General features: G+C 41.7%; 1 protein-coding gene and 1 long non-coding RNA gene across 5 annotated transcripts in view; one reads left to right on the top strand and one right to left on the bottom strand.

Moving 5' to 3' along the window:
* Positions 1-11,575: 11,575 nt before the first annotated feature.
* On the bottom strand, positions 11,576-18,308 carry LOC129867597 (uncharacterized). 2 transcript variants are annotated; one of them, XR_008761644.1, is made up of 3 exons: positions 18,161-18,308; positions 13,603-16,626; positions 11,576-11,743 (listed from the first exon to the last, which is right to left on the bottom strand). It is a non-coding gene; the product is annotated as an uncharacterized LOC129867597 (long non-coding RNA). The 2 variants fall into 2 exon arrangements; XR_008761643.1 differs by having other exon boundaries at positions 16,181-16,626.
* Positions 16,984-25,546, top strand: part of LOC129867596 (zinc finger protein 423) — a 152,416-nt gene continuing 143,853 nt past the window's right edge. For 2 of the 3 annotated variants that reach the window (XM_055941103.1, XM_055941101.1), the window contains exon 1: positions 16,984-17,953. In XM_055941103.1, the coding sequence (XP_055797078.1) occupies positions 17,914-17,953 (40 nt within the window). In that variant the 5' untranslated portion in view covers positions 16,984-17,913. The remainder of the gene's footprint in view (positions 17,954-25,546) is intronic. The other variant, XM_055941102.1, reaches the window with a different exon arrangement.

The following is a 25,546-nucleotide window of genomic DNA, read 5'->3' as shown; positions in this document are numbered from 1 at the left end:
GTCCACTTAGGAAGCAACACTGATTGACAATACATTGCACATGCTGTTGTGCAAATGGAATAGACAAAAGGTGGAAATTATAGGCAATTAGCAAGACACCCCCAAAAAAGGAGTGATTCTGCAGGTGGTGACCACAGACCACTTCTCAGTTCCTATGCTTCCTGGCTAATGTTTTGGTCACTTTTGAATGCTGGCGGCGCTCTCACTCTAGTGGTAGCATGAGATGGAGTCTACAACCCACACAAGTGGCTCAGGTAGTGCAGTTCATCCAGGATGGCACATCAATGCGAGCTGTGGCAAAAAGGTTTGCTGTGTCTGTCAACGTAGTGTCCAGAGCATGGAGGCGCTACCAGGAGACAGGCCAGTACATCAGGAGATGTGGAGGAGGCCGTAGGAGGGCAACAACCCGCAGGACCGCTACCTCCGCCTTTGTGCAAGGAGGTGCACTGCCAGCGCCCTGCAAAATGACCTCCAGCAGGCCACAAATGTGCATGTGTCAGCATATGGTCTCACAAGGGGTCTGAGTATCTCAACTGTTGTCATTCACAATGGATTATTTTTTTAAACTTGGTTGACTTTCTGTGTAATGAAAAGAAAAAGTCTCTCCTTGCCTATGTAACAGACATAGTTGGGAAACTGAACAAACTGTAAGCAACCATGCTGGGGAAATACAACAACATTTATACAGATGAGTGACCGTATCAGTGGATTCAGAGGAAATAATTCTTATTGGAGAGAGAGTCTTTCAAAAGCTAACAATGCCCACTTCCCTCAGCAGTGCATGTTTCTAACAGGAAATAATCTCAGACTTCCGACTTCAGTGCGTTCAAGATAACTGGGAACTCTGGAAAAAATAAACTCCATCTGGGAAAAATCGTTTTGAACAGTCATCCAACTCAGAATTCCAACTCGGGAACTCTGGACTCTTTATAGAGCTCTGACTTTCCGACCTGAAGATCACTGAGGTCATGATTTGACATTGTATTTTTCAGAGTTCCCAGTTGTCTTGAAAGCACCATAAAACTCATGGTACCCTTCGCCAGCTCATATCTGTGTAAAGCTGGTGCGCACTGTTGACCATGCCCCTTGACATTGAGAAGCTCCGACGTGACATGCATCAAGCACACCCATCCCATTAGTGGTGATGAGATAAGAGACATTATGTCAGACTAATTTGCAATTGACTGTCATAGCCCCACATTAAAAGTATGTGATGGTGAGTTGAGAAGACAATCAGAAATACTGATAAATGTTTCAATTGACTGCCATAGCCTCAACTTAAAAAGTTAACATTTGCCGTTAATACATAATTTTTTTTTCACATGGTTGGGCTCGCGTGAATTTTCTGAAATCAAAATGGGATCGTCGAACAGAAAAGTTTGAGAACCCATGTTCTAAATAAATGTATGCCTACATGTGTCTATATTGTAAAATGTATTAAATCAAATGCACATTGGAGTCACATCTCACATGCTGTTCTAAATAAATGTTATCCTAATATACATGAATTGTCCATGTAGAATAGATGTCTCCAAATAAGACTGTTTTTCTAACACAATATCAGTTGAACAGAACAGCACTAGGTACAGTGCCTTAGGAAAGTATTCATACCCCTTGACTTATTCCACATTTTGTTATGTTATAGCCTTTTTTTTTCACCCATCTTCACACAAAAGTGAAAGCATGTTTTTAAAAATGTTTGCAAATGAATTGAAATTTATATTCAGAAATATCTCATTTACATAAGTATTCACACCCCTGAGTCAAAATTTTGTAGGTGCACCTTCGGCATGATTACAGATGTGAGTCTTTCGGGGTTAGCCTCTATGAGCTTTCCACACCGGGAATGTGCAACATTTGCCCATTATTATTTTCTAAATTCTTCAAGCACTGTCAAATTGGTTGTGGATCATTGCTAGACAATCATTTTCAGGTCTTGCCATAGATTTTCAGGCAGATTTAAGTCAAAACTCTAACTCGGCCACATTCACTGTCTTCTTGGTAAGCAACTCCAGTGTATATTTGGCCTTGTGTTTTAGGTCATTGTCCTGCTGAAAGGTGAATTCATCTGGCAGTGTCTGGTGGAAAGCAGACTGAACCAGGTTTTCATCTAGGATTTTGCCTGTGCTTAGCTCCATTCCACTGTATTTTTTATCCTGAAAACCTCCCCAGTCCTTAATGATGACAAATCAAAGTTTATTTGTCACGTGCGCCGAATACAACAGTGAAGTGCTTACTTACAGGCTCCAACCAATAGTGCAAAAAAATTATTAGGTGAACAATAGGTAGGTAAAGAAATAAAACAACAGTAAAAAGACAGGCTATATACAGTAGCGAGGCTATAAAAGTAGTGAGGCTATATACAGACACCGGTTAGTCAGGCTGATTGAGATAGTATGTACATGAATGTATAGTTAAAGTGACTATGCATATATGATAAACAGAGAGTAGCAGCAGTGTAAAAAGAGGGGTTGGGGGGGGGCACACAATGCAAATAGTCCGGGTAGCCATTTGATTACCTGTTCAGGAGTCTTATGGCTTGGGGGTAAAAACTGTTGAGAAGCCTTTTTGTCCTAGACTTGGCACTCCGGTACGCTTGCCATGCGGTACTAGAGAGAACAGTCTATGACTGGGGTGGCTGGGGTCTTTGACAATTTTAGGGCCTTTCTCTGACACTGCCTGGTGTAGAGGTCCTGGTTGGCAGGCAGCTTAGCCCCAGTGATGTACTGGGCCGTACGCACTACCCTCTGTAGTGCCTTGCGGTCAGAGGCCGAGCAATTGCCGTACCAGGCAGTGATGCAACCAGTCAGGATGCTCTCGATGTTGCAGCTGTTGCACCTTTTTAGGATCTCAGGACCCATGCCAAATCTTTTTAGTTTCTGAGGGGTAATAGGCTTTGTCCTGCCCTCTTCATGACTGTCTTGGTGTGTTTTGACCATTCTAGTTTGTTGTTGATGTGGACACCAAGGACACCAAAGACACCAAGGAACTTGAAGCTCTCAACCTGATCCACTACAACCCCGTCGATGAGATTGGGGGCGTGCTCGGTCCTCCTTTTCCTGTAGTCCACCATCCACCATCATCTCCTTAGTCTTGGTTACAAGCATACACATAACATGATGCAGCTTCCACCATGCTTGAAAATATGAAGAGTGGTACTCAGTTATGTGATGTGTTTTCCCCAAACATAACACTTTGTATTCAGGACAAGAAGGTAATTGATGTGCCATATTTTTGCATTAATGCTCAAGTGCCTTGTTGTAAACAGGATGCATGTTTTCAAATGTTTGTATTCTGTACAGACTTTCTTCTTTTCACTGTCATTTAGGCTAGTATTGTGGAGTAACTACAATGTTGTTGATCCATCCTCAGTTTTCTCATATCACAACTGTTAAACTCTGTATCTGTTTTAAAATCGCCATTGGCCTCATGGTGAAATCCCTAAGCAGTTTCCTTCCTCTCTGGCAACTGCGTTAGGAAGGACACCTGTATCTTTGTAGTGACTGGGTGTATTGATACATCATCCAAAGTGTAATTAATGAATTCACCACGCTGAAAGGAATATTCAGCGTCTGTTTTTTTTGTTTTTTTTTACAGAAATACCAGTCGGTGCCCTTCTTTGTGAGGTATTGAAAAATCTCCCTGGTATGTGTGGTTGAATCTGTGCTTGGGGACCTTACAGATAATTGTATGTGTGAGGTACAACGATGGGGTAGTCATTCAAAAACCAAGTTCACCTCTATTATTGAACACGGAATGAGTCCATGCAACTTATTATGCGATTTGTTAAGCATATTTATACTCCTGAACTTATTTAGGCTTGCCATAACAAAGGGGTTGAATACTTATTGACTTATCACAGTTCTTTTCATTTTTTATTAATTTCAAAACATTTCTACAAACAAAATTCCACTTTGACATTATGGGGTATTGTGTGTAGATCAGTGACACAAACTCTCAATTTAATCCATTTTAAATTCAGGCTGTAACACAAAACAATTTGGAAAAAGTAAAGGGGTGTGAATACTTTCTGAAGGCACTGTATATAACTAGCTACATTACATTTCTCTTCTATAATAATAATAATTAATAATTTTGTGGGTGCTTATATTTGCCTGATGTTCCTCCATAGCCCATGGTAGTGGGAAATCAAAATGACAAGCAGGATATTCATATGTCCCTGCCTTGTTACTGATAGACCAGATATTGTCTTAATTAATTTCAGCCACATGTCTATTTGCCTTAATCAAAGGTGGTATATGCTCTATAAAAGCAAATCCGAACGAAGATGACAGAGGGTGTAATCGCTTGCTATGTGATTCAACAATAAGACTTTTTGAAACCATTCATGTCTCGGCTGTCCTTGACCTTAAGGAGCTTGTAATGTGGGCTATTTTCTTCCTTTGTATTTATCTGAGAATAAGGGACCACTGCGGAGAGCTTTCACCCCTGCGTGCCAGCGGCCTCTCTCTGGGACGCCACAAGCGCTTTAAAAAGCGGTCTCCAGGCGTGCGCTCATTTCAGGGGGAGTTCAGACGAGACAAGAGGGGCCCCCACCTCGATGGGGGGTCAATTTTAAAGGCCGCTCCGTCTCACGACGGGGGGTGAGGCTCAATCTGCGGGACACCCCGCTGGTCAAGACTGGGAGCCCACCAAGTTATCCATGACAACGCCCGGGCAGCTCTAGCTCGGTCAAAGAGCACTGCACAGGAGAGAAAAGAACAAAGCACCATGTGATTTAAAATATTTTTCTGTCTCTTATTGGCAACATGTCCTTTTTCTGCATGGGACAAATACACAGATTGTAGACCTAGTCTGAACTGTAAGTAGCCTTTATAGGCTACTCAAATCGAATTATGGTTAGATGAGGGTTCAGCAGCTTGCCCCAAGAAATAAATCCTGACATTATGATTTCCTTTAGTGCTGAAAACATATGGCTCTGTAATAGGACATTTCCGAGGGTTTACTGTGAGAGCCACGGGAGAATGACTGCCCCTTCTCTTATTGAAGCCACTGAAGTTCAAGGCCGACTGCGGTATTGCAGGCATTGTTAGCAGAAAATAGGATCCCCCATTATATATTTATTTAGTGAATGGAAAAATTGCAATCTTTGTGTAAATAAAAAATGGTTTAGAAGACAATCATGTGGCGAATAATTACTTTGAATACACCAGATGTGTCCTTCAACAGATTGTTGTAAAATCGCACAAAAAATTATTTTAAGGATCATTTAGTTGCTAATGGCAGCCTGCAATACCCCGGTGGGACTTTAACTTGAGTTACTCAGTGAGAGGGAGCAGCACTGAGCTAGCCTTCAACATCACTTCCTGGAGTAGCTTGTAAGAGAACATTTTATTGTCTGAAGAGAGAGCCTTGAATTGTACACAATATGCATCTTTTCTCCCTCTATCTTGGTTCAGGCAGGTGACTGTGACCTCCTCCTCAGACCAATTGGCAGAATGCCCAGGATATGATCTGGAAGTTAAGATAGAAGACATTGCTCAGTTTCTTGGGAAACTGAGCCTGCGCGATAACAGTCAGCTGCAGGAACCAACCCTATGAATGACGCCTATGTAGCTTTTTAGCAGAGCAGTACATGAATATCCACCCCAATATTGGTGTCATAGAACAGGATGAGTGATTCTACCTGTGGAGCATCCCAGTGAAGGTCTGTGAGAGAACACCGGTGGTGCATTCTGTGTGAAGGTGTAAAGGAAATTCCCTTCTGATCAAAGATGATGTGGACCTGCCCAGACCAGACTTTTACTGTGATCTGCTCAGGGGAAGTTGCCTGATCTGCGAACCTCTGAGGGACACGTTTACTGAATTTCAGTCAGTCAATTTAAATGAATTTGTCTAAAAATAATAAAACCAATTAAACTAGACCATAAAAATTAAGAAAGGACCATAGTCTTAGAAGAAGGCTATAGTGAGGGCAGGAAAAGCCCCAATGACACTTGTCTTTAGGCATTTATGAGAAGTGTCTACGTGGTCAAATTTTAAGATGATAAATTGTGGAAATGGTCAGGGTTTAGCAATAATTATGACTTTTTGACTGTGCTAAGTAGTGATGGTGACAAATACTTTACTCATTAAAACCTCTTGACGCTAGGGGTCAGATTATTATTATTTTTTTAAATGACGTTCCCAAAATAAACAGACTATTTCTCAGGTCCAGATTGTAGAATATGCATATAATTTACAGATTAGGATAGAAAACACTCCAAAGTTTCCAAAACTGTCAAAATATTGTCTGTGAGTATAACAAAACTGATTCTGCGGGCGAAAACCTGAGAAAATCTAACCCGGAAGTGATTTTTTTATTTTTTATCTGTGTTTCCTGGCCCGTCTTTCTTCCATTTTAAAGAGGTATCAACCAGATTCCTTTTCCAATGGCTTCCTCAACCTGTGACCAGGCTTTAGACATAGTTTCAGGCTTTTATTTTGAAAAATGAGCGATATTTTTCAAAACTAGTCAGGTGTCCTCTGATTAGTTCCTGCGCGCGAGAGAGGTAGCTCTCCATTTTATTTTTCTCTCTTATTGAATAGGTTACGGTCCGGTTAAAATATTATCGATTATGTTTGTTAAAAACAACCTGAGGATTGATTATAAAAAAACATTTGACATGTTTCTACGACCATTACGGATACTTTTTGGAATTTTCGTCGAAAGGAACGAGGCTTTGGTTTTCTGAACATAACGCTCAACCCAAATGGCGTTTTTTTGTTATAAAAGTAATATTTATCGAACAAAAATAACATTTGTTGTGTAACTGGGAGTCTCGTGAGTGCAAACATCCTAAGATTATCAAAGGTAAGCGATTAAATTTATTGCTTTTCTGACTTTCGTGACCATGCTAATTTGGGGCTAGCTGTTCTAGCACCCCCCCCCGCCTGTTTTGGCGTTGTCATTATGGGGTGTTGTGTGTAGATTGTTGAGGATTTTTTTATTTTATCCATTCTAGAGTAAGGCTGTAACGTAACAAAATGTGGGAAAAGTCCAGGGGTCTGAAAAAAATCAGAATGCACTGTAATATGCTACACATTGAAAGACAAGGAATAGTTTTTGTAATTTGTTATAGACACACTAAAGACTCTGGCAAGTGCGCTAGTAAAGTGTCACTTTGATCATACCTGCACATCATGGTTCACCAGTTGCCCCAAACATCTAAAGAATAAGCTACCAGCCAAACAAGCTTGTAAGAATTGTACTCCCTCCCTGTACTCATCTGGAGGTTGAGCATTTTTTTTACTCTATCTCTGTAATGTGTCTGTATCCATGTAATTGTAATGTAAGTCCCTGACTTTAATGTGCAATCTCGGTCACAAATCTTTGTGTATATACACTACCGGTCAAAGGTTTTAGAAAACCTACTCATTCAAGGGTTTTTCTTTTTTTTAACTATTTTTTACATTGTAGAATAATAGTGAAGACATCAAAACTATGAAATAACACATGGAATCATGTAGTAACGAAAAAAGTGTTAAACAAATCTAAATATATTTTATATTTGAGATTCTTTAAATGGCCACCCTTTGCATTGATGACAGCTTTGCACACTCTTGGCATTCTCTCAACCAGCTTCATGAGGTAGTCACCTGGAATGCATTTCAATTAACAGGTGTGTCTTCTTAAAAGTTAATTTGTGGAATTTATTTCCTTCTTAATCCGTTTGAGCCAATCAGTTGTGTTGTGACAAGGTAGGGGTGGTATATAGAAGATAGCCCTATTTGTCCATATTATGGCAAGAACAGCTCAAATATGCAAAGAGAAACGACAGTCCATCATTACTTGAAGACATGAAGGTCAGTCAATACGGAAAATTTCAAGAACTTTTCAAGTTTCTTCAAGTGCAGTCGCAAAAACCATCAAGCGCAATGATGAAACTGGCTCTCATGAGGACCACCATAGGAATGGAAGACCCAGAGTGACCTCTGTTGCAGAGGATAAGTTCCTTAGAGTTACCAGCCTCAAAAATTGCAGCCCAAATAAAGGCTTCACAGAGTTCATGTAACAAACACATCTCAGCATCAACTGTTCAAAGGAGACTGTGTGAATCAGGCCTTCGTGGTCGAATTGCTGCAAGGAAACAAGTACTAAAGGAAACCAATAGGAAGAAGAGACTTGCATGGGCCAAGAAACACAAGCAATGGACATTAGACCGGTGGAAATGTGTCCTTTGGTTTGGAGTCCAATTTCGAGATTTTTGGCTCCAACCGCCGTGTCTTTGTGAGACGTGGTGTGGGTAAACGGATGATCTCTGCATGTGTATTTCCAACCGTAAAGCATGGAGGAGCAGGTGTTATGGTGTGGGGGTGCTTTGCTGGTGACACTGTCCGTGATTTATTTAGAATTCAAGCCACACTTAACGAGCATGGCTACCACAGCATTCTGCAGCGATACACCATGTCACGGCTGTCATAAGAACTGGACCAAGGCGCAGCGGATGTTGAGTTCCACATATTTATTTCAAAGTGAAAATAAACAAAAGTATATATATATATATATATCAATAAACGAACAACGAAACGTGACAACGTGGTGCACATGCACAAACACAAAACAATATCCCACAAACACAGGTGGGAAAAATAGCTATTTAAATATGATCCTCAATTAGAGACAACGATGACCAGCTGCCTCTAATTGGGAATCAAACAAAACACCAACATAGAAAATATGGACTAGAACACAACATAGAAATTATAAACTAGAATACCCCCTAGTCACGCCCTGACCTACTACACCATAGAGAAACAAGGGCTCTCTATGGTCAGGGCGTGACACGCCATCCTATCTGGTTTGGGCTTAGTGGGACTATCATTGTTTTTCAACAGGACAATGACCCAGCACACCTCCAGGCTGTGTAAGGGCTATTTTACCAAGAAGGACACTGATGGAGTGCTGCATCAGATGACCTACCCTCTACAGTCCTCTGACCTCAACCATATTGAGATGGTTTGGGATGAGTCGGACCGCAGAGTGAAGTCAAAGCAGCCAACAAGTGCTCAGCATATGTGGGAACTCCTTCAAGACTGTTGGAAAAGCATTACAGGTGAAGCTGGTTGAGAGAATGCCAAGAGTGTACAAAGCTGTCATCAAGGCAAAGGGTGGCTACTTTGAAGAATCTCAAATACAGTATAAAATATATTTGGATTTGTTTAACACTTTTTTGGTTACTACATGATTCCATATGTGTTATTTAATAGTTTTTATGTCTTCACTATTATTCTACAATGTAGGGAAAAGAAACTGTAAAGAGTAGGTGTTCTAAAACTTTTGACCGGTCGTGTATGTATTTTTTTAAATGACAAATGAATATCAAACAATCCAAACTGTGCAGCTGCCAATTGATGAACGGAAAGAGAGATCTGTTACAAAACTCCAAAAGGATTAATGACATTCCGAGATTGTCTAGCCAAGCCTTCGATACTGGGTGAACCTACAAGGTCAGGAGGGGTGTATACTGAACAAAAGTATAAACTCAACATAAAGTGTCCCATGTTTCATGAGCTGAAATAAATGATCCCAGAAATGTCCCATACGCACAAGCGTATTTCTCTTAAATTTTGTGCACACATTTGATTACATCCCTGTTACATCCCTGCATTTCTTCTTTGCCAAGATAATCTATCCACCTGACCGGTGTGGCATATCTAAAAGCTAATTAAACAACATAATCATTACACAGTTTCACCTTGTGCTGGGGTCAATAAAAGGCCAATCTAAAATGTGCAGTTTTGTACACAACACAATGCCATAGATGCCTCATGTTTTGATGGGGGTGCAATTGTAATTCTGATTGCAGGAATATCCACCAGAGCTGTTGCCAGAGAATAGAATGTTAAATTCTCTACCATAAGCCGCCTCCAATGTTGTTTTGGAGAATTTGGCAATATGTCCAACCGGACTAAAAAACGCAGACCACGTGTAGCCATGCCAGCCCAGGACCTCCACATCCAGCTTCTTCTCCTGTGGGATCTTTTGAGACTAGCCACCCGGACAACTGATGAAATTGAGGAGTATTTCTGTCTGTAATAAAGCCCTTTTGTGTGGAAAAACGTATTCTGATTGGCTGGGCCTGACTCCCCAGTGGGTGGACCTGGCTTCCCAGTGGGTAGGCCTATGCCCTCCCAGGCCCACCCATGACTGTGCCCTTGCCTAGTCATGAAATCCAGAGATAATGCTTACTTTAACTTGACATTTTTGCATGTTGCATTTATATTTTTGTTAATTCTGTTTGTCGAGATTTACATAGTGTATTTATTGTGATGTTGAAATCGCAAACCATGATATTGAAGTGCCCAAAGTCGATATGCATTGTTTATTGGTTGTGTGGTGCATTGGCACAGAAACCTGTTGGTGGAAAATTTGTTGCATATATTTGATAGAATTATAAATATGGCATAAAAATGTAGAAAATCTGATTTCCTCCTAGCTGATCATTGTCTGCAGCCGGCTCTGATCGTACAGGCAGGGAGAGTGAGCTTGTCTGTGGTGGTTGGCGAACCCTCGCCCGTAGCCCTGCATGGCGTTGACTGTGCCAGAAAAGCATGCTGAAGTGGCAAAGTCAATATCCACGTTTATAAACACATGGTCACTACAGTTATTATTTATGGACGTAAACATTATTTTTTATTAATTCTATGGATGGAGAAGGGTGTTCAATTTATTTTACCAAACAAGGAGAGGGTCATGTGAAAATATTTTTTACTTTGGGGAGGGGGTGCATTTTAATTTTATGACACCTTGAGTTGGACCAGCCCCTCCCCACCAGTAAATTTTGATCTGTCCCTATATAATTCTTTGCTCACGCCTACTAAGGCCAACTTGAATGGTTGATATTCCAGGCTTATATGTGCTGTGTGTGGAATAGCTTGGGGACGACGTTACACCAAGAACCACTTACCTTGATGAAAGACCCCAACCTAAAGACATTGAAATTGTCTTTTTTCTTCAGTACACGAACACGTACACAACAAAAACGAGCCATAGGGCGCGGTGCTGGTTCCAGTCAGGTGTTTGACACATTCCCCCACTTCCCAGCTGAAAGATCAGCCACAAACTGTTGGCACCATTGTAACAGGTTGTAATCAAGCTCTGGTTTCCTTCATCAGATCAGAAGAGGAATACCTGGTGCGGTAGTCTCAGGTTGGACTACTCCAAATCAACTTGGTTGACACACATATACGCACGCGCACACACACACAAATGCAAGCTTTGTAGGTCCATCAACCGATTTACATACCTCTCATAGCCTACAGTAGCATGTGGATCATGAAAACCTTGAGGTGTGGAAGACTGCTCCAGCAGAACGTTAATAACATATTTATTAACACTTTATGTAGTGTCCTGTAATACTTAGTTTGAAGTGAGACACCTTCGGTCATTCATAACACATCCATGAAGACTATATCACATGATGCTGTACTTCATTTAAAGTCAGACCGCTTTGCTCATTCATAACAAATACATAAAGGCTTAATGATCTAAACACAAATGTATTAACACTTATGGTAATTATCAATAACTGCTAAAACGAATAAACATAATTTAAATCATACATTTCCTTTAATTTGTACATTTTTCAAACAATACAAATACATTAAGTTTCAAAAAGTACAGCAATACAATTACATTGAACATTACACAGGGCTGTGAATAGTGTAGCTTGTCCCTGAGCGGGTGGATGAATGGATCTTGCCTCTCTTCCCACTGGAGGTACTGCATGTTGGTTCCAATCTTAAAAGTAACATCAAAGAAAGTTAGGAAATGCCTTTGTTATAACATCTGGATAAGGGCATTTCTGTGCTGCGCCATAAAATCTAAATGGGAAAATGGTCAACATTGCTGTATGTAGGGAGATTTGTATTTAGCTGAGCCTGCATTTCGGCTAACTAGCAATTGCAGCGAAGTCACCTAAATCATTTCAGATAACGATTGAGGTAGCTACAGTGTGTAATCTAACTCAACACTTAACTACTACAGACTTATTTAAATTACAATAAATAAAGCTTAACTAGAGTTTCGCTGTCCAGTGACAGCACAAGTGGGGTATTTCATTTGCCAACTCAACACAGGATCAGGATCTCGTCAGCAACACGCAACAAAGTCCCCCACGTAATAGTAGAAAAGTATCAATAACCATTCATGATATGAAAAATAATTGTCTAAACATTAACAATGATTCATATTTGTTCATATTTAAGTGACATTTCCATTAAATTAGGGTTTTAGAACATGTTCCAAGGTCAAATAAATACCGTCAATGTGAATCACTGTATATGAAATACAGATTGGCTTAGAGCAAGAACTATTCTGGGTACAGCAGTAAAAGTATTGTAGGTAATACTCAGTAGGGTCTGTGAATGTATATATAGTGTCATTTCATGGGGCTCTGAATAATAGGGAGTGTTGCTGGCCTTTTACTGCACCCATTCCATTGGCGGCCGAATCACATCATGTGTACTTCCTGCACTACAGAAAACCCGCTAACCAAACAGTGCAGGGCATGCTCACTGAATTAAAGGGCAACATCATTAAAAAGTCTAAGTTTGATAGATTTTTCCCAGACCTCAAAAGTCATCACCTAATGTAGTTTAAGCATTGTTGTGAGCACAGACATTTTTATTTTGTTTTTCCAAAATAAAGTGTGAAAAAACATTTGCATACCAGAAGAACTGGTGGAAATCCAAAACCTGTAAAAATACAACCAAGAAAACGGAATTTGGTGGAAAAAACAGAAGAAAAAAAAGTGCATTTTAAAAAGGCCAAGCAACCCTGTTCATGACTGCACTTTAAAGTGTGTGTCGTCCTGCAGCACTATAAGGGCACAAGGCGAGACCCAAATGCAGACACAGGAGGCAGATGGTAGAGCTCTGATATTTATTATAACAAAGGGAGTAGGCAAAGGCAGGTCGGGGACAGGTGAGAGTTCATAAACCAAGTCAGAGTCCAAACAGTACTAGACGATAGGCAGTATCGAGGTCAGGCCAGGCAGGGGTCAGAAACCAGATCGGAGTCCAAAACAGTACAAGGGGATAGGCAGGCTGGTAGTCAGAACAGGCAGAGTGGTCAGGCAGGCGGGTTCGGAGTCAGGACAGACAAGGGTCGAAACCAGGAGGACTAGAAACAAACAGAGACTGGGGAAAAATAGGAGCAATGAAAAACACTGGTTGACTTGGCAAACAAGACGAACTGGCACAGAGAAACAGGAAACACGAGGATATATACAGCGGGGATAATAAGCGACACCTGGAGGGGTTGGAGACAATCACAAGGACAGGTGAACCAGATCAGGGTGTGACAAGCACAGCATTTTGTGGGAAGTTGAGGACAGGTCCAATATTGACTATAGACCCAAAAGGGAAAGAGGTTGGGCCATCCGAGAAATGTTTTAGTGAAATATAATATACAGTGCCTTCGGAAAGTATTCAGAGCCCTTTTTTTTACACATTTTGTTACGTTACAGCCTAATTCTAAAGTGGATTCAATTGTTTTCCCCTCATTAATCGACACACAGTATCCCATAATGACAAAGCAAAAACAAGTTTCGAAAATGTTGCTAATTTATTTAAAAAAAACTGAAATATCACTTTTACCTAAGTATTCAGACCCTTTACTCAGTACTTTGTTGAAGCACCTCTGGTAGCGATTACAGCATCGAGTCTTCTTGGGTACGACACTACAAGCTTGGCACACCTGTATTTGAGGAGTTTCTCACATTCTTCTCTGCAGATCCTCTCAAGCTCTGTCAGGTTGGATGGGGAGTGTCACTGCACAGCTATTTTCAGGTCTCTCCAGAGAAGTTCGATCAGGTTCAAGTCCAGGCTCTGGCTTGGCCACTCAAGGACATTCAGAGACTTGTCCTGAAGCCACTCCTGCGTTGTCCTGGTTGTATGCTTAGGGTCGTTGTCCTGTTGGAAGGTGAACCTTCGCTCCAGTCTGAGGTCCTGGAGCAGGTTTTCATCAAGGATCTTTCTGTACTTTGCTCCGTTCATCTTTGCCTCGATCCTGACTAGTCTCCCAGTCCCTGTTGCTGAAAAACATCCCCACATGCTACCACCATGCTTCACCGTAGGGATGGTGCCAGGTTTCTTCCAGACGTGACGCTTGGCATTCAGGCAAAAGAGTTTAATCTTGGTTTCATCAGACCAGAGAATCTTGTTTCTCATTGTCTGAGAGTTTTTAGGTGCCTTTTGGCAAACCCCAAACAGGCTGTCATGTGTCTTTTATTGAACCTTTATTTAACTAGGTAAGTCAGTTAAGAACACATTCTTATTTACAATGATGGCCTACTCTGGCCAAACCCGGAAGACGCTGTGTGCCGCCCTATGGGACTCCCAAACACGGCCGGATGTGATGCAGCCTGGAATTGAACCAGGGACTGTAGTGACACCTCTTACACTGAGATGCAGTGTCTTAGACCGCTGCGCCACTCGGGAGCCCGTGAGACCTTTTTTGTCTGGCCACTCTACCATAAAGGCCTGATTGGTGGAGTGTTGCAGAGAGGGTTTTCCTTCTGGAACATTCTCCCATTCACGCAGAGCTCTGTCAGAGTGACCATCGGGTTGTTGGTCACCTCCCCAACTCCCCCGATTTCTCAGTTTGACCAGGCAGTCAGCTCTAGGAAGAGTCTTTGTGGTTCTAAACTTCTTCAATTTAAGAATGATGGAGGCCGATGTGTTCTTGACAACCTTCAATGCTGCATAAATGTTTTGGTAACCTTCCCCAGATCTGTGCCTCGACACAATCCTTTCTCAGGGCTCTACGGACAATTTATTTGACCTCACGATTTGGTTTTTGCTCTGACATGCACCATCAACTGTGGGACCTAATATAGACAGGTGTGTGCCTTTCCAAATCATGTCCAATCAATTGAATTTAGCACAGGTGGACTCCAATCAAGTTGTAGAAACATCTCTAGGACAATCAATGGAAACAGGATGCACCTGAGCTCAATTTCAAGTCTCATAGCAAAGGTATGAATACTGAAGGTATTTGTTTTTTATTTGTAATAAATGTGCAAAAATTTGAAGAATAAATAAAAGTTTTCTGTTTGTTATTAAGGGGTATTGTGTGTAGATTGCAAAACATTGTTTATTTAATCCATTTTAGAATGAGGCTGTAACGTAACACAATTTGGAAAAAGTCAAGGGGTCTGAATACTTTCTGAAGACACGGTAAACATTTAGCAGACACCTTTATCCAAAGCGACTTACAGTAATTTGTCCTTTTTATTAGGATCCCCATTAGCTAACGCTGTAACACTAGCTAATCTTCCTGGGGTCCAACAATTACCAAGACATTACAAATAACCACTAACATTCAACAAGTAGACAATACAGTTAAAATACCTGACAGGAAACACATTTAACATCCAGTTGATGCTTTCTATTTCCTGTCCAGTCACATGGTCTATCGCGTTAGATGTTCTGTTATTTTTTTCTTGAAGGTGGATTTACTTTTTGCCTGAGGAATATGGATTGGTAAAGAGTCATGCATGAATATATTTCTACGTATGGGTGATCCCGGGATTCGAACCCAATATCCTGGCGTTGCAATGCTCTACCAAGATGCATGACAGGGTTATAAATGCTTCGTGAAGCCTTAATTTAATATGATTTATAAGGCCTTTATTAAGAGGTGCTTATGCCACCCTTTATAATACACAGGTGTGCCATATTTGACATAGTGGGTTATGTCACATTTGACATCGGTGGTTATGTCACACAGTTATGCCACATTTATTAACCTTTTATAAAGCATGACATAGTTATAGAGGATTTGTAACACATTTTGTGTTTATCAAGCCTTTATAAGCTGAACATCATTTAAAGTAGGACCAAGTGAATAAAGACATGTCCATCTGTGCATCCTCTGACTTCTAGGAAGATTTTAACACACTTAAACCCAACATTTCACCATCATTGTGACATTTGAGACTCCTGACTCTCTAACCAATGAATTGTACACACTGTTTCCTGTTTGTGAGTGTATGATATGGCAGTTTATTTCAACATTTACAGACAACATTTTATAAACAATAGCAGCTATGTTGACACTGCCATCTTCATCCGAGCTTTGCTGTTGGAAAACCACTACAGCAGGGGTATTCAATTCTTACCCTATGAGGTCCGGAGCCGGATGGTTTTCTACCTGATAATGAATTGCACCCACCTGGTGTTCCAGGTCTAAATGGGCTCCCGAGTGGCACAGTGGTCTAAGGCACTGCATCTCAGTGCTTGAGGCATCACTACAGACACCCAGGCTGTATCACAACCGGCTGTGATTGAGAGTTCCATAGGGTTTGGCAGGTGTAGGACGTCATTGTAAATAAGAATGTGTTCTTAACGGACTTGTCTGGTTAAATAAAATAAAAATAGCCCCTGATTAGAAGGGAACAATGAAAAAATGCAGTTGAGCTGGCTTCGAGGTCCAAAGCTGAGTTTGAAGGCACTACAGTGTCCGACTTTCTGCTGTTGCGCTGACCGACTTTCGTCTACAGTCGGCCTCGTTGGGTTTACCGCTCTCACACACTCATTGAATCTTCACTTGGAATGAATGGTGTCACGTGATCGATGACTTTGCCCATTCATACAGCCATTGGTGAGGGCCCAGACCCCCTTTAAAAAACAACACAGAAATACACCGCATTATTTCACATTTAAAATAATTCTGAATAATGAAATTACAGGCTGTATTAAGGTTAAAAAGCCATTACGCACTGTTAGGCACGGCAAAATAATAGCCAATATTGAAAATAGGCTAATTTATAATAAATATCGAAATTATGCATGGAAAGAAACGGATGCGTTTCACGACCAGCTACTTCTAGAAAACGCATTTCAACATCACAGGCAAACATTTAAGATTTAAAGGACTAAAACCAAATCCAGTCCGTATTTTTCATGCGCTCTGCAGAGTTCCTCTAAACTCCGTGTTTTGGCCCCAATCTGTGCTCAAAGTTAAGCTGTAGTTTCCATGGCTGACCATGGTTTGGTGCTGTTGGCTCGCTCTGTCTGCTCAACCCAGGCTGTGCAGTGCTCCCAGCGGGATCAGAGCGCTCCCCCGCCGGGACCCTACTCTCACATCCTCCTGCTGGGACACAGCTACATTTCCAGCCAAGCCTGGCTTTATTATGTGTGTCTGCGCTGCAGCCCCGCCAGTAGTCGGATCGGGAGGCGGAGGGAAGACCAGAGTCAGGACAAAGAAAAAGGGAGAAAGAGGCTAGCGACCGCAAACATTTCACTGGGTTTATGAATTCAATTAGAAAGGGAGATATTTGAACAAATCCCCAATGGAGAAAATGCTGGGTACGGTTGCATTGCCCATGTCACCTTCTGAAAAATAACGGACGGACGGAGGAGGGAGGTTCGGTGTTCACAACATCAGGGAGAAAGACTTAGTTCCGAGAACAACCTCAAGAAGTACATGACGAAAAATAAACGTAAAGCTTGTTTGAACAGAATTCTACAATTGTGTAGTCAGGTAATCACATTATTTGGACGTAGTGGCTGGCACCTTTCTAACTGCCGATCAGGTGTTACCGCATCGCACGGCTGTCTCTTGAAACTCTACGGATAAAGTCGCGCTGTCGCCAACGAACATAAAGGAACAAAAGATACATACTGTCGCTACGGACCCAGAAAGAAAGACAAGTTGTTCCGTTAATTCTACAGGTTGAGTCCAGCTGAAGTTAAATTGCTGGAGTATCCGGGCAATGCGCCTTTCCACAGCTCTTAATTGTACCTACCTCATTTTAACTGGATTATAGGCTACTATCAGAGTCTGAAGTTGCCGCATTGCAACAGGCAAAGAAGTGAAAAACGCCAGCTAAAGTATCGATCTGTATGACTGTATTCGCAAAGCATTAGAGATCTACACGAGAAGAAAATACTATCAGCCCAGAGATGTCTAGACGAAAACAGGCTAAACCGCGTTCCGTAAAAGGTAAGTGTTTTGACATTTTATTTTATGGAGAGACTGGAGACAAACTCACGAGTAGACGCATAACCAATAATAATATTTCATGGCATCATTTGGCGAATACTGTGAAATTCAAAGATTTAAATATCGTCACTGTGTTGTCTTTATTTTATATATTTTGCCAAACAAAGCCTGAGCAACTTAAAGTAAAATAAATCATAGAGAATTTACCTGGTCCAACATAGACTACTCTCTGTAGTGTTACAATAGTCACTCGGGCGTTCCCTGGTCAGCTAATTACTTAATCGATTGTAAATTGGGACCACATTCAATACCCGACTAGACTGCAACGTGTTTGTTTCATTAGCTACTGCTCACCAGTATTGTTGATGTGTGCGTAATTATTGTCACCCGTGCCACGTGACCCGTTTGCTGCCCATGCATGCCCACATCTTGCACATGTTGTTTTTCCATCACCATGATTAAAACATGGGCACATTGGTTTGTGTTTTACTTGATAGACCATTTTCTTGGTGACCCCTATTTTCTAGTAAAAGTTAATTTGGGCATTTGCCTCGTTTTGCCTCTGGCTGCGTTTACACAGGCAGCCTAAATATGATTTTTTTTTGCCCAACATTGGCAAAAGATCTGATCTGAATGGTCAATTATTGGCAAAATATCCGAATTGAGCTGTCTGTGTAAACACAGCCTATGGAAACCAGATGGGCAATGGGGTGGCCATGTGGTCCAGAATTATTAGGTTACCCCTCCCCCATTTTGTCATTTTGTTCTATCTAATTGATGGCAACAATATGCAATGGTTATGGTGGAAAGATTATAAGGCCTACATTGTTTAAATTATTATATGTTTTAATGCATGCACTCTGTAAATGTAGTGAATGGTTCACCAAGACTAATGGCAAGTTGAAGCTGTGTTGATGACCACAGTGGCTGGTCTGGTTCTGAGTCACCAGAGCTTGGTGTCATGACCTCTCAGGATGCCTGTGGTGTCTGTACTAAGGATCCACTGTTTCAAAGCATGAAAAAAAAGATAATGTAAGCTGAATGTGGGGAAAGAGATCACTTGATTACTTTAACTATTTCTTATATTTATGAAGTACAATGATTACAAGTACATATTCCACATCTGAAAATAATCCTAATTTCCCTGCAGGGTAAAGAAGGCTAGTCTTTGTACTGTTTTGTATCCTAAGTGTGTTGAGCAGCTTCAGCTTGTGGCTTTGAATAAACAAAGCTTTTGCTTAGTCAGTGATGCACAGCAGCTCTATGTGTAACTAAGATGTGTTCTGTTGCTATCACCCCACAACACCTTTCCCATGGCCTGGCATGTTCTCAAATTATGAGTGAGCAGCAGAGTGGTTCAAGGCATGCAGCAGAGTCGCACAAGGCATGTACCGGTGATTATTTGTGTTTTTCATGTCCTGTTGTCTCTCACCTACTCGCTCACTCAACTCCAAAGAGTGCCTGTCGATGCCAAAGCAGAAACAACACATTGAGAATCATATTTATTCCTATGATAAAAAAACACCAATCCTTGTTATTATCAGTGGTTTTTGTTATTGTAGATGGCTAATTGAGGTTGCATTAATATCTATGATTGGCTCTTTTACTAATGGGGAGGGATGGAGGAAAGAGGGGAGCGAACGCTTCTTATCAAAATATTATTTATCCCGATTAATCACTTTTTAATGTGTGTCTTTGCGTAGAGTGGCTGGCCGGGGCATTTCTGTTTCATATCTCCCCCATCCCCATGAGTATTTCATGCATTATGTAGTGATAATTACACATGAATAAATCCTCTTCATTTACAGGACATTAAGCGGGAATGAGTGCATATGACAGGGAGGGAGGGAGAGAGCATTTATTTATTTTCCACAATGTTGTTTACAGTCAATCAAATCAAATTGGACCTTTAACCTGTGATGTGGGAGAAAGAGATGCTGGAACAAGGCTTGTCTAGGACTAGCTGAGAGAGTAGGGATCCAAGGCTAAAGGCATCATTTCCACTCCACCTCCATTGTGCTTTTCCACCTCATTCCACATCAAATTCCATCAGTACTACTCTGTTTTCACAAGCTATCAATTCAACATTTTTCTAAGTTGCAGTGAAATATTTAAAAAAAAAACTTAATCCATTGATAGCTTGCCTGGCCAAGACTTTTAATGGCTGTCTCCCCTGGATTCGGTAGTTTAGATATTAATTTGTGTGCCCATTTTTTGTTGACATAATACTACTTAAATGTTGCAGCTGAGTTATGTCTCAATCTCCATTATGGTCAGATTGTTAAATGACTTCTACACCTTTGTAGTAACAGTTAAATTACTAAGTAACAACATTGTATTAACATGTGCCATTGCACTTCAGTAATCACAATTAAATTGCATAGCAATAGTTGAGAGTTTATAATTATACAAGAAGAAAAAGGACTTATTTTATTGCATAGTTTGTAATACCAAAAAAGCTAAAGTCCATTGCTATGCAATGGCAAAGCAATTGACCACAATGTAACAACGATGTTGGTCCTCAAATATACTGAATAAAAAAATAAACGCAACATGTAAAGTTTTGGTCCCATGTTTCATGAGCTGAAATAAAAAGATCCCAGAAATGTTCCAGGGCCTCCCAAGTGCCACAGCGGTCTAAGGCACTGTATCCCAGTGCTAGAGGCGTCACTACAGACCCGGGTTTGATCCCGGGCTGTATCACAACCAGCAGTGATCGGGAGTCCCTTGGGCGGCGCACAATTGGCCCAGCGTCATCCGGATTAGGGGTGGGTTTGGCCGGGGGGGCTTTACTTGGCTCATCGCGCTCTAGCGACTCCTTGTCGGTTTGGCGGGTCATGTTTCAGAGGACTAATGACTCGAACTTTACCTCCCGATCCCGTTGGGGAGTTGCAGCAATGAGATAAGATCAAAATTGGGGAGAAAAAGTTCCATACGCACAAAAACCTTATTTCTCAAACTTTGTGCACAAATTTGTTTACATCCTTGTTAGTGAACATTTCTCCTTTGCCAAGATTATCCATTGACCTGACAGGTGTGGCATATCAAGAAGCTGATTTAACAGCATGATCATTACACAGGTGCACCTTGTGCTGGCATTGTCACACAACACAATGCCGCAGATGTCTCAAAGTTTTGAGGGAGCGTGCAATTGGCACGCTGACTGCAGGAATGTCCGCCAGAACTGTTGCCAGAGAATTTAATGTTAATTTCTCGACCATAAGTTGCCTCGATTGTCGTTTTAGAGAATTTGGTAGTGCGTCCAACCTGCCTCACCACCGCGGACCATGTGTAAAGCGTTGTGTGGTCGAGCAGTTTGCTGATGTCAACGTTGTGAACAGAGTACCCCATGGTGGTGGGGTTATGGTATGGACAGGCATAAGCTACGGATATCGAACACAATTGCATTTTATCGATGGCAATTTGAATGCACAGAGATACCATGTTGAGATCCTGAGGCCCATTGTCGTGCCATTCATCCACCGCCATCACCTCATGTTTCAGCATGATAATGCACGGCCCCATGTCGCAAGGCTCTGTACACAATTCCTTGAAGCTGAAAATGTCCCAGTTCTTCCGTGGCTTGCATACTCACCAGACATGTCACCCATTGAGCATATATGGGATGCTCTGGATCGATGTGTACGACAGCGTGTTCCAGTTCCCGCCAATATCCAGCAACTTCGCACAGCCATTGAAGAGAACTTGGACAACATTCCTCAAGCCACGATCAACAGCCCGATCAACTCTATGTGAAGGAGATGTGTCGCGCTGCATGAGGCAAATGGTGGTCACGTCAGATACTGACTGGTTTTCTGATCCATGCCCCTACCTTTATCAGTGATCAACAGATGCATATCTGTATTCCCAGTCATTTGACATCCATAGATTAGGGCCTAAGTCATTTTTTAAAATTGACTGATTTCCTCATATGAATTCTCTCAGTAAAATCTTTGAAATTGTTGCATGTGTGTAAATATTTGTATTCATTATAATTACAGTGTTAATTATACACAGGTTAGCATCTTATTGGAAGTATTACTGCTGTATATTTTGTTTTGGATTGATGTAGTTTTTTTTTTAAGTGTGTGTGCATGAAGCGTATCCCTGACATCCCTCTACCCTCTCTCTGCCGTCCTGAGACCATATGTTTTCAACATTCAATTGCTCTTTTATTGTCACCTAGGCTTTTGGCAGCATATCCAAAGTTTCATTGGTCAACAGGCTGTTCTAAAACAGTGAAGTGAATTACCACAGGGCTGATTGAGTGTCGAGAGCCTGCTCCCCTGTCTTTATTCTGTGTGTGTGTGCGCACGTGCGTGTGTGTGTCTGTGTGTAAGAGAGGGAATACTAGATAGAGTCTGGTCTGTCACTTTCACATTATGATATTATCATTTTATGTGTGTTCGTGTTAACTGGCAGCAGGCAAGCAGGCATGCATGTAATGTCTTTTACCATTAATTGTTGCAATTTGTAAGTATAGCAGACTGTTGACCTGTGTTATTGGTAGGTGAACCTCAAAATAGATTTTTCTAAGCCTTTGTAAAATGTTCATTGACTGCACAGCATGGAGAGCAATTTTGTCTAGTACTTTGTATTTTGATATGACAAAAAAGTAATTGGTCATTGTTCAGCCACAGCGGTAGTCTATTTTTATATAGAGCCTATTAGTTTGCACAATATTATATGCATTTTGCACTTTTTCAAGAGGAGAAAGGGGATATTTTTAAAGGTAGAGTACACTCTACTTATAAGAGTCCTAGATATAGGAAATGGAATAAACCTGCTTATAGTGGTCCGATATTTACAATAAACGTTGCTTGAGAATCAATCGCTTATTATCCTTCCTTCCTTTCTCCCTGTAATGTAGTGTAGTCTTGCTCTACAGCAGACCCTACTGGTGTGGAGATGTGCGCGTGCCCAGTTAGGGTGAGCTCCCTTGTGGCCAGTGTGTCTGCCAATGACAATTCCTTATCAGCAGCCTGCCTGGTAGTGTGTATGGAAGGATCTGTCTTAATGGACGGGCTCAGTCGTAGGCTGTGCCATTGTACCGGCTTAGCATCAGGGTTTATCAGCACTCTGGACTTACTGGGCCGGAACCGCCGCCGGCTCAGGACCCTCTCCGCTCTGTGCTTCCTTTCTAAAGAGCCAGCAACGCCGGGGTGACTTCTGTTATTAATTCTGTTTGTGTGGTTGGTTCCTGCTCCTCTGCTCCCCCCCGACCCCCTCTACCCCTGGCCTGCCAACCACAGCTCCCCCACCAGTACCTCCCTGTGGAGTCTGTCCTCTCTGAGTTCCCTCGCTCTGAAACTCTGATTGTGCTGCTGCAGTGGGCGGATTAAAATGTGTTGGAACAATGCGCTCAGAAAGATTTTTTTCATTTCTTCTCCTTCCTGTGCAAATTATGTGTGCGGGACCAGGGCATCACAACGGCCAATTCTCTTTCTACCCTATAACCCAAATGTGAGATTAGATATGATTTCACATTTTGCTTAATGTCGTGAGCTGTTCTTTATTGTGCAATGTTAACCTGAGAACATTTGGAATGGCCCACCTGTTGTTTGATGTTGAACCAGGCTGATCTGTGGCAGACACCCAGAGTTAACCAGCCTAAACGGTGCAGGCTCTGTAAATGGGATATGTCAAGCGCAGCCCTTTGTGAGCCAGTGAATATGTGAGTGTAGTAATGGGTTTTGTGTGTAAATGTCAGTGCAGTGTCTCCAATGTGGAGAGAGGGCTGTGACCCAGCTCTGCTCTGACCTCAGAGAGAGAGAAGGCCAGAACCATGAACCTTCTGGAGGGTAGCTGCAAGAGCCAGATCAGCACTAGCAGAAAACTGCTGTTTGTCTGGTCCAACAGTGTAGGCAGAGGTCTTCATGTTCAGTTTTTCTTCCTATTTTGTCGCCTCCTTTCATCCATTCCCATCTTCCTCACCTTGCTTCCCCGCTGCTCTCCTCCTCTTTCCTCAGTCTGGTCTCAGAGCATGTTGTATAATTCTGCAGGTAAATCCGAGATACACCATTGGGTATGTTTTAATTTGTGGATGTCCATCACACATTTCGTATGATATGTTACGAATTACAATTCGTATCATATGTTCCAAATTTGCAAAACGTACAATATGTTACAAAATTGCAAAAATATATTATATGTTACAAATTCTAGCTAGGTGGCTAACGTTAGCTAGCTTGCTAATGTTAGCAAGGCTAGGGGTTAGGGTTAAGTTTAGGAATTAGGTTAAAGGGTTAAGTTTATGGTTAGCGGAACGATTAGTTAAAAGGGTTAAGGTTAGGGTGAGGTGAAGGGTTATCTAACATGCTAAGTAGTTGGGCAGTAGCTAAAAAGTAGTAAGGAGTTGAAAAGTTGCTAATTAGCTAAAATGCTAAAGTTGTGCATGATTAGATTCAAACTCGCAACCTTTGGGTTGCTAGATGTTTGCATTATATGTGCAAACATCCATCCCAAACTTTAGTTTTTGCCTTAATTAACAATCTGTCTTATGTAACCATACTAAATGGTGTTTCTCGGATTTACGTACAGAATAACATGAAATGCTCTGAGACCAGGTTGCTCTCCTCGGGCCTCCATGATGTCAGTGAGGCTGTGTTCATGCTGCTTTCTCTAGGCAGCTGCTCCTCGACCCCACGGTGTCTCCGTAGGCTGTACATTAAACATAAGCAAAGGGGGCAATTAAGCACCTTCACCACACCTGGCTGATGCATATATTTATTGGGCAGCCTCCCCCTCGGAAGGCTCCTCGTCCCAGCTCTGATGATTAAAGGGTGGTTGTTGGGGAGGGGGGAGGAGAGGAGGAGGCCTGATGCTGAAGTCTAATGAAGAGCTTTGGTCCTGTGTTGACCCCTGCAGCCTGCCTTGAACTCTGTTCAGGGGGAGCTAGACCTCCTGCTGGCCAGGCCCTTGCTCCTCCATCCTGTCTGAATAAGGACTGGTTCCAGGGCGTCTTCCAGGGCTAGTTTGGGTCTCAAAGAGCTGCAGGGGCAGGTATCTGGAACAGTCCTGGGTCGGAGATGGGAGACTGACTGTGCCCACGCACGCACCAGGAAAAATCCTCCAATCGCTTCCTTCGGCTCAACCTATTGATTCCACTGTGCCTGGAAACTTTCCTCTGAAAAACACATTGAGTTAAAAACATACAGAAATTACCCCAATGGATTGAGTGCCTTTGGCTGTGTGTATATATTAGCTGTGATGGGTTATTAAGTATCTCTTTGAATCATTGAACATAAAGTACATTCAGGAAGAAGACAAAACAGAACAGCATTTCATAGTCTAGTCTTTTCAATGTTTTTCAGTGGTCCAATATTTATCTTGGTCCTGCTGCTTGGACTTTTAAGACAATGCTGCCTGCTTGCATCCCCCCAGCATGACAATGCTTGCTTCCACCATGCCATGGACTTTGCTATTGTATAACCTGAAGTCATGGTTAAAAGCCTGGTGAACGAGGTTTCTTTGTCTTTTGAGCTTTAATAGAATTTACAAAGGAGATTTGTGTTTTGAGAAAAGCGCTGCTCTGTTTTGCAGTATAGTGCTGTGATACAGCTTCTCATTAATCACAGTAATAACCTTCTTTCT

Source organism: Salvelinus fontinalis, chromosome 12 (genome assembly GCF_029448725.1).
Source record: "Salvelinus fontinalis isolate EN_2023a chromosome 12, ASM2944872v1, whole genome shotgun sequence".
Classification (NCBI taxonomy): Eukaryota; Metazoa; Chordata; class Actinopteri; order Salmoniformes; family Salmonidae; genus Salvelinus; species Salvelinus fontinalis.
Note: the sequence above shows the minus strand (reverse complement) of the source record. Positions and strands in the feature narration are given on the sequence as shown.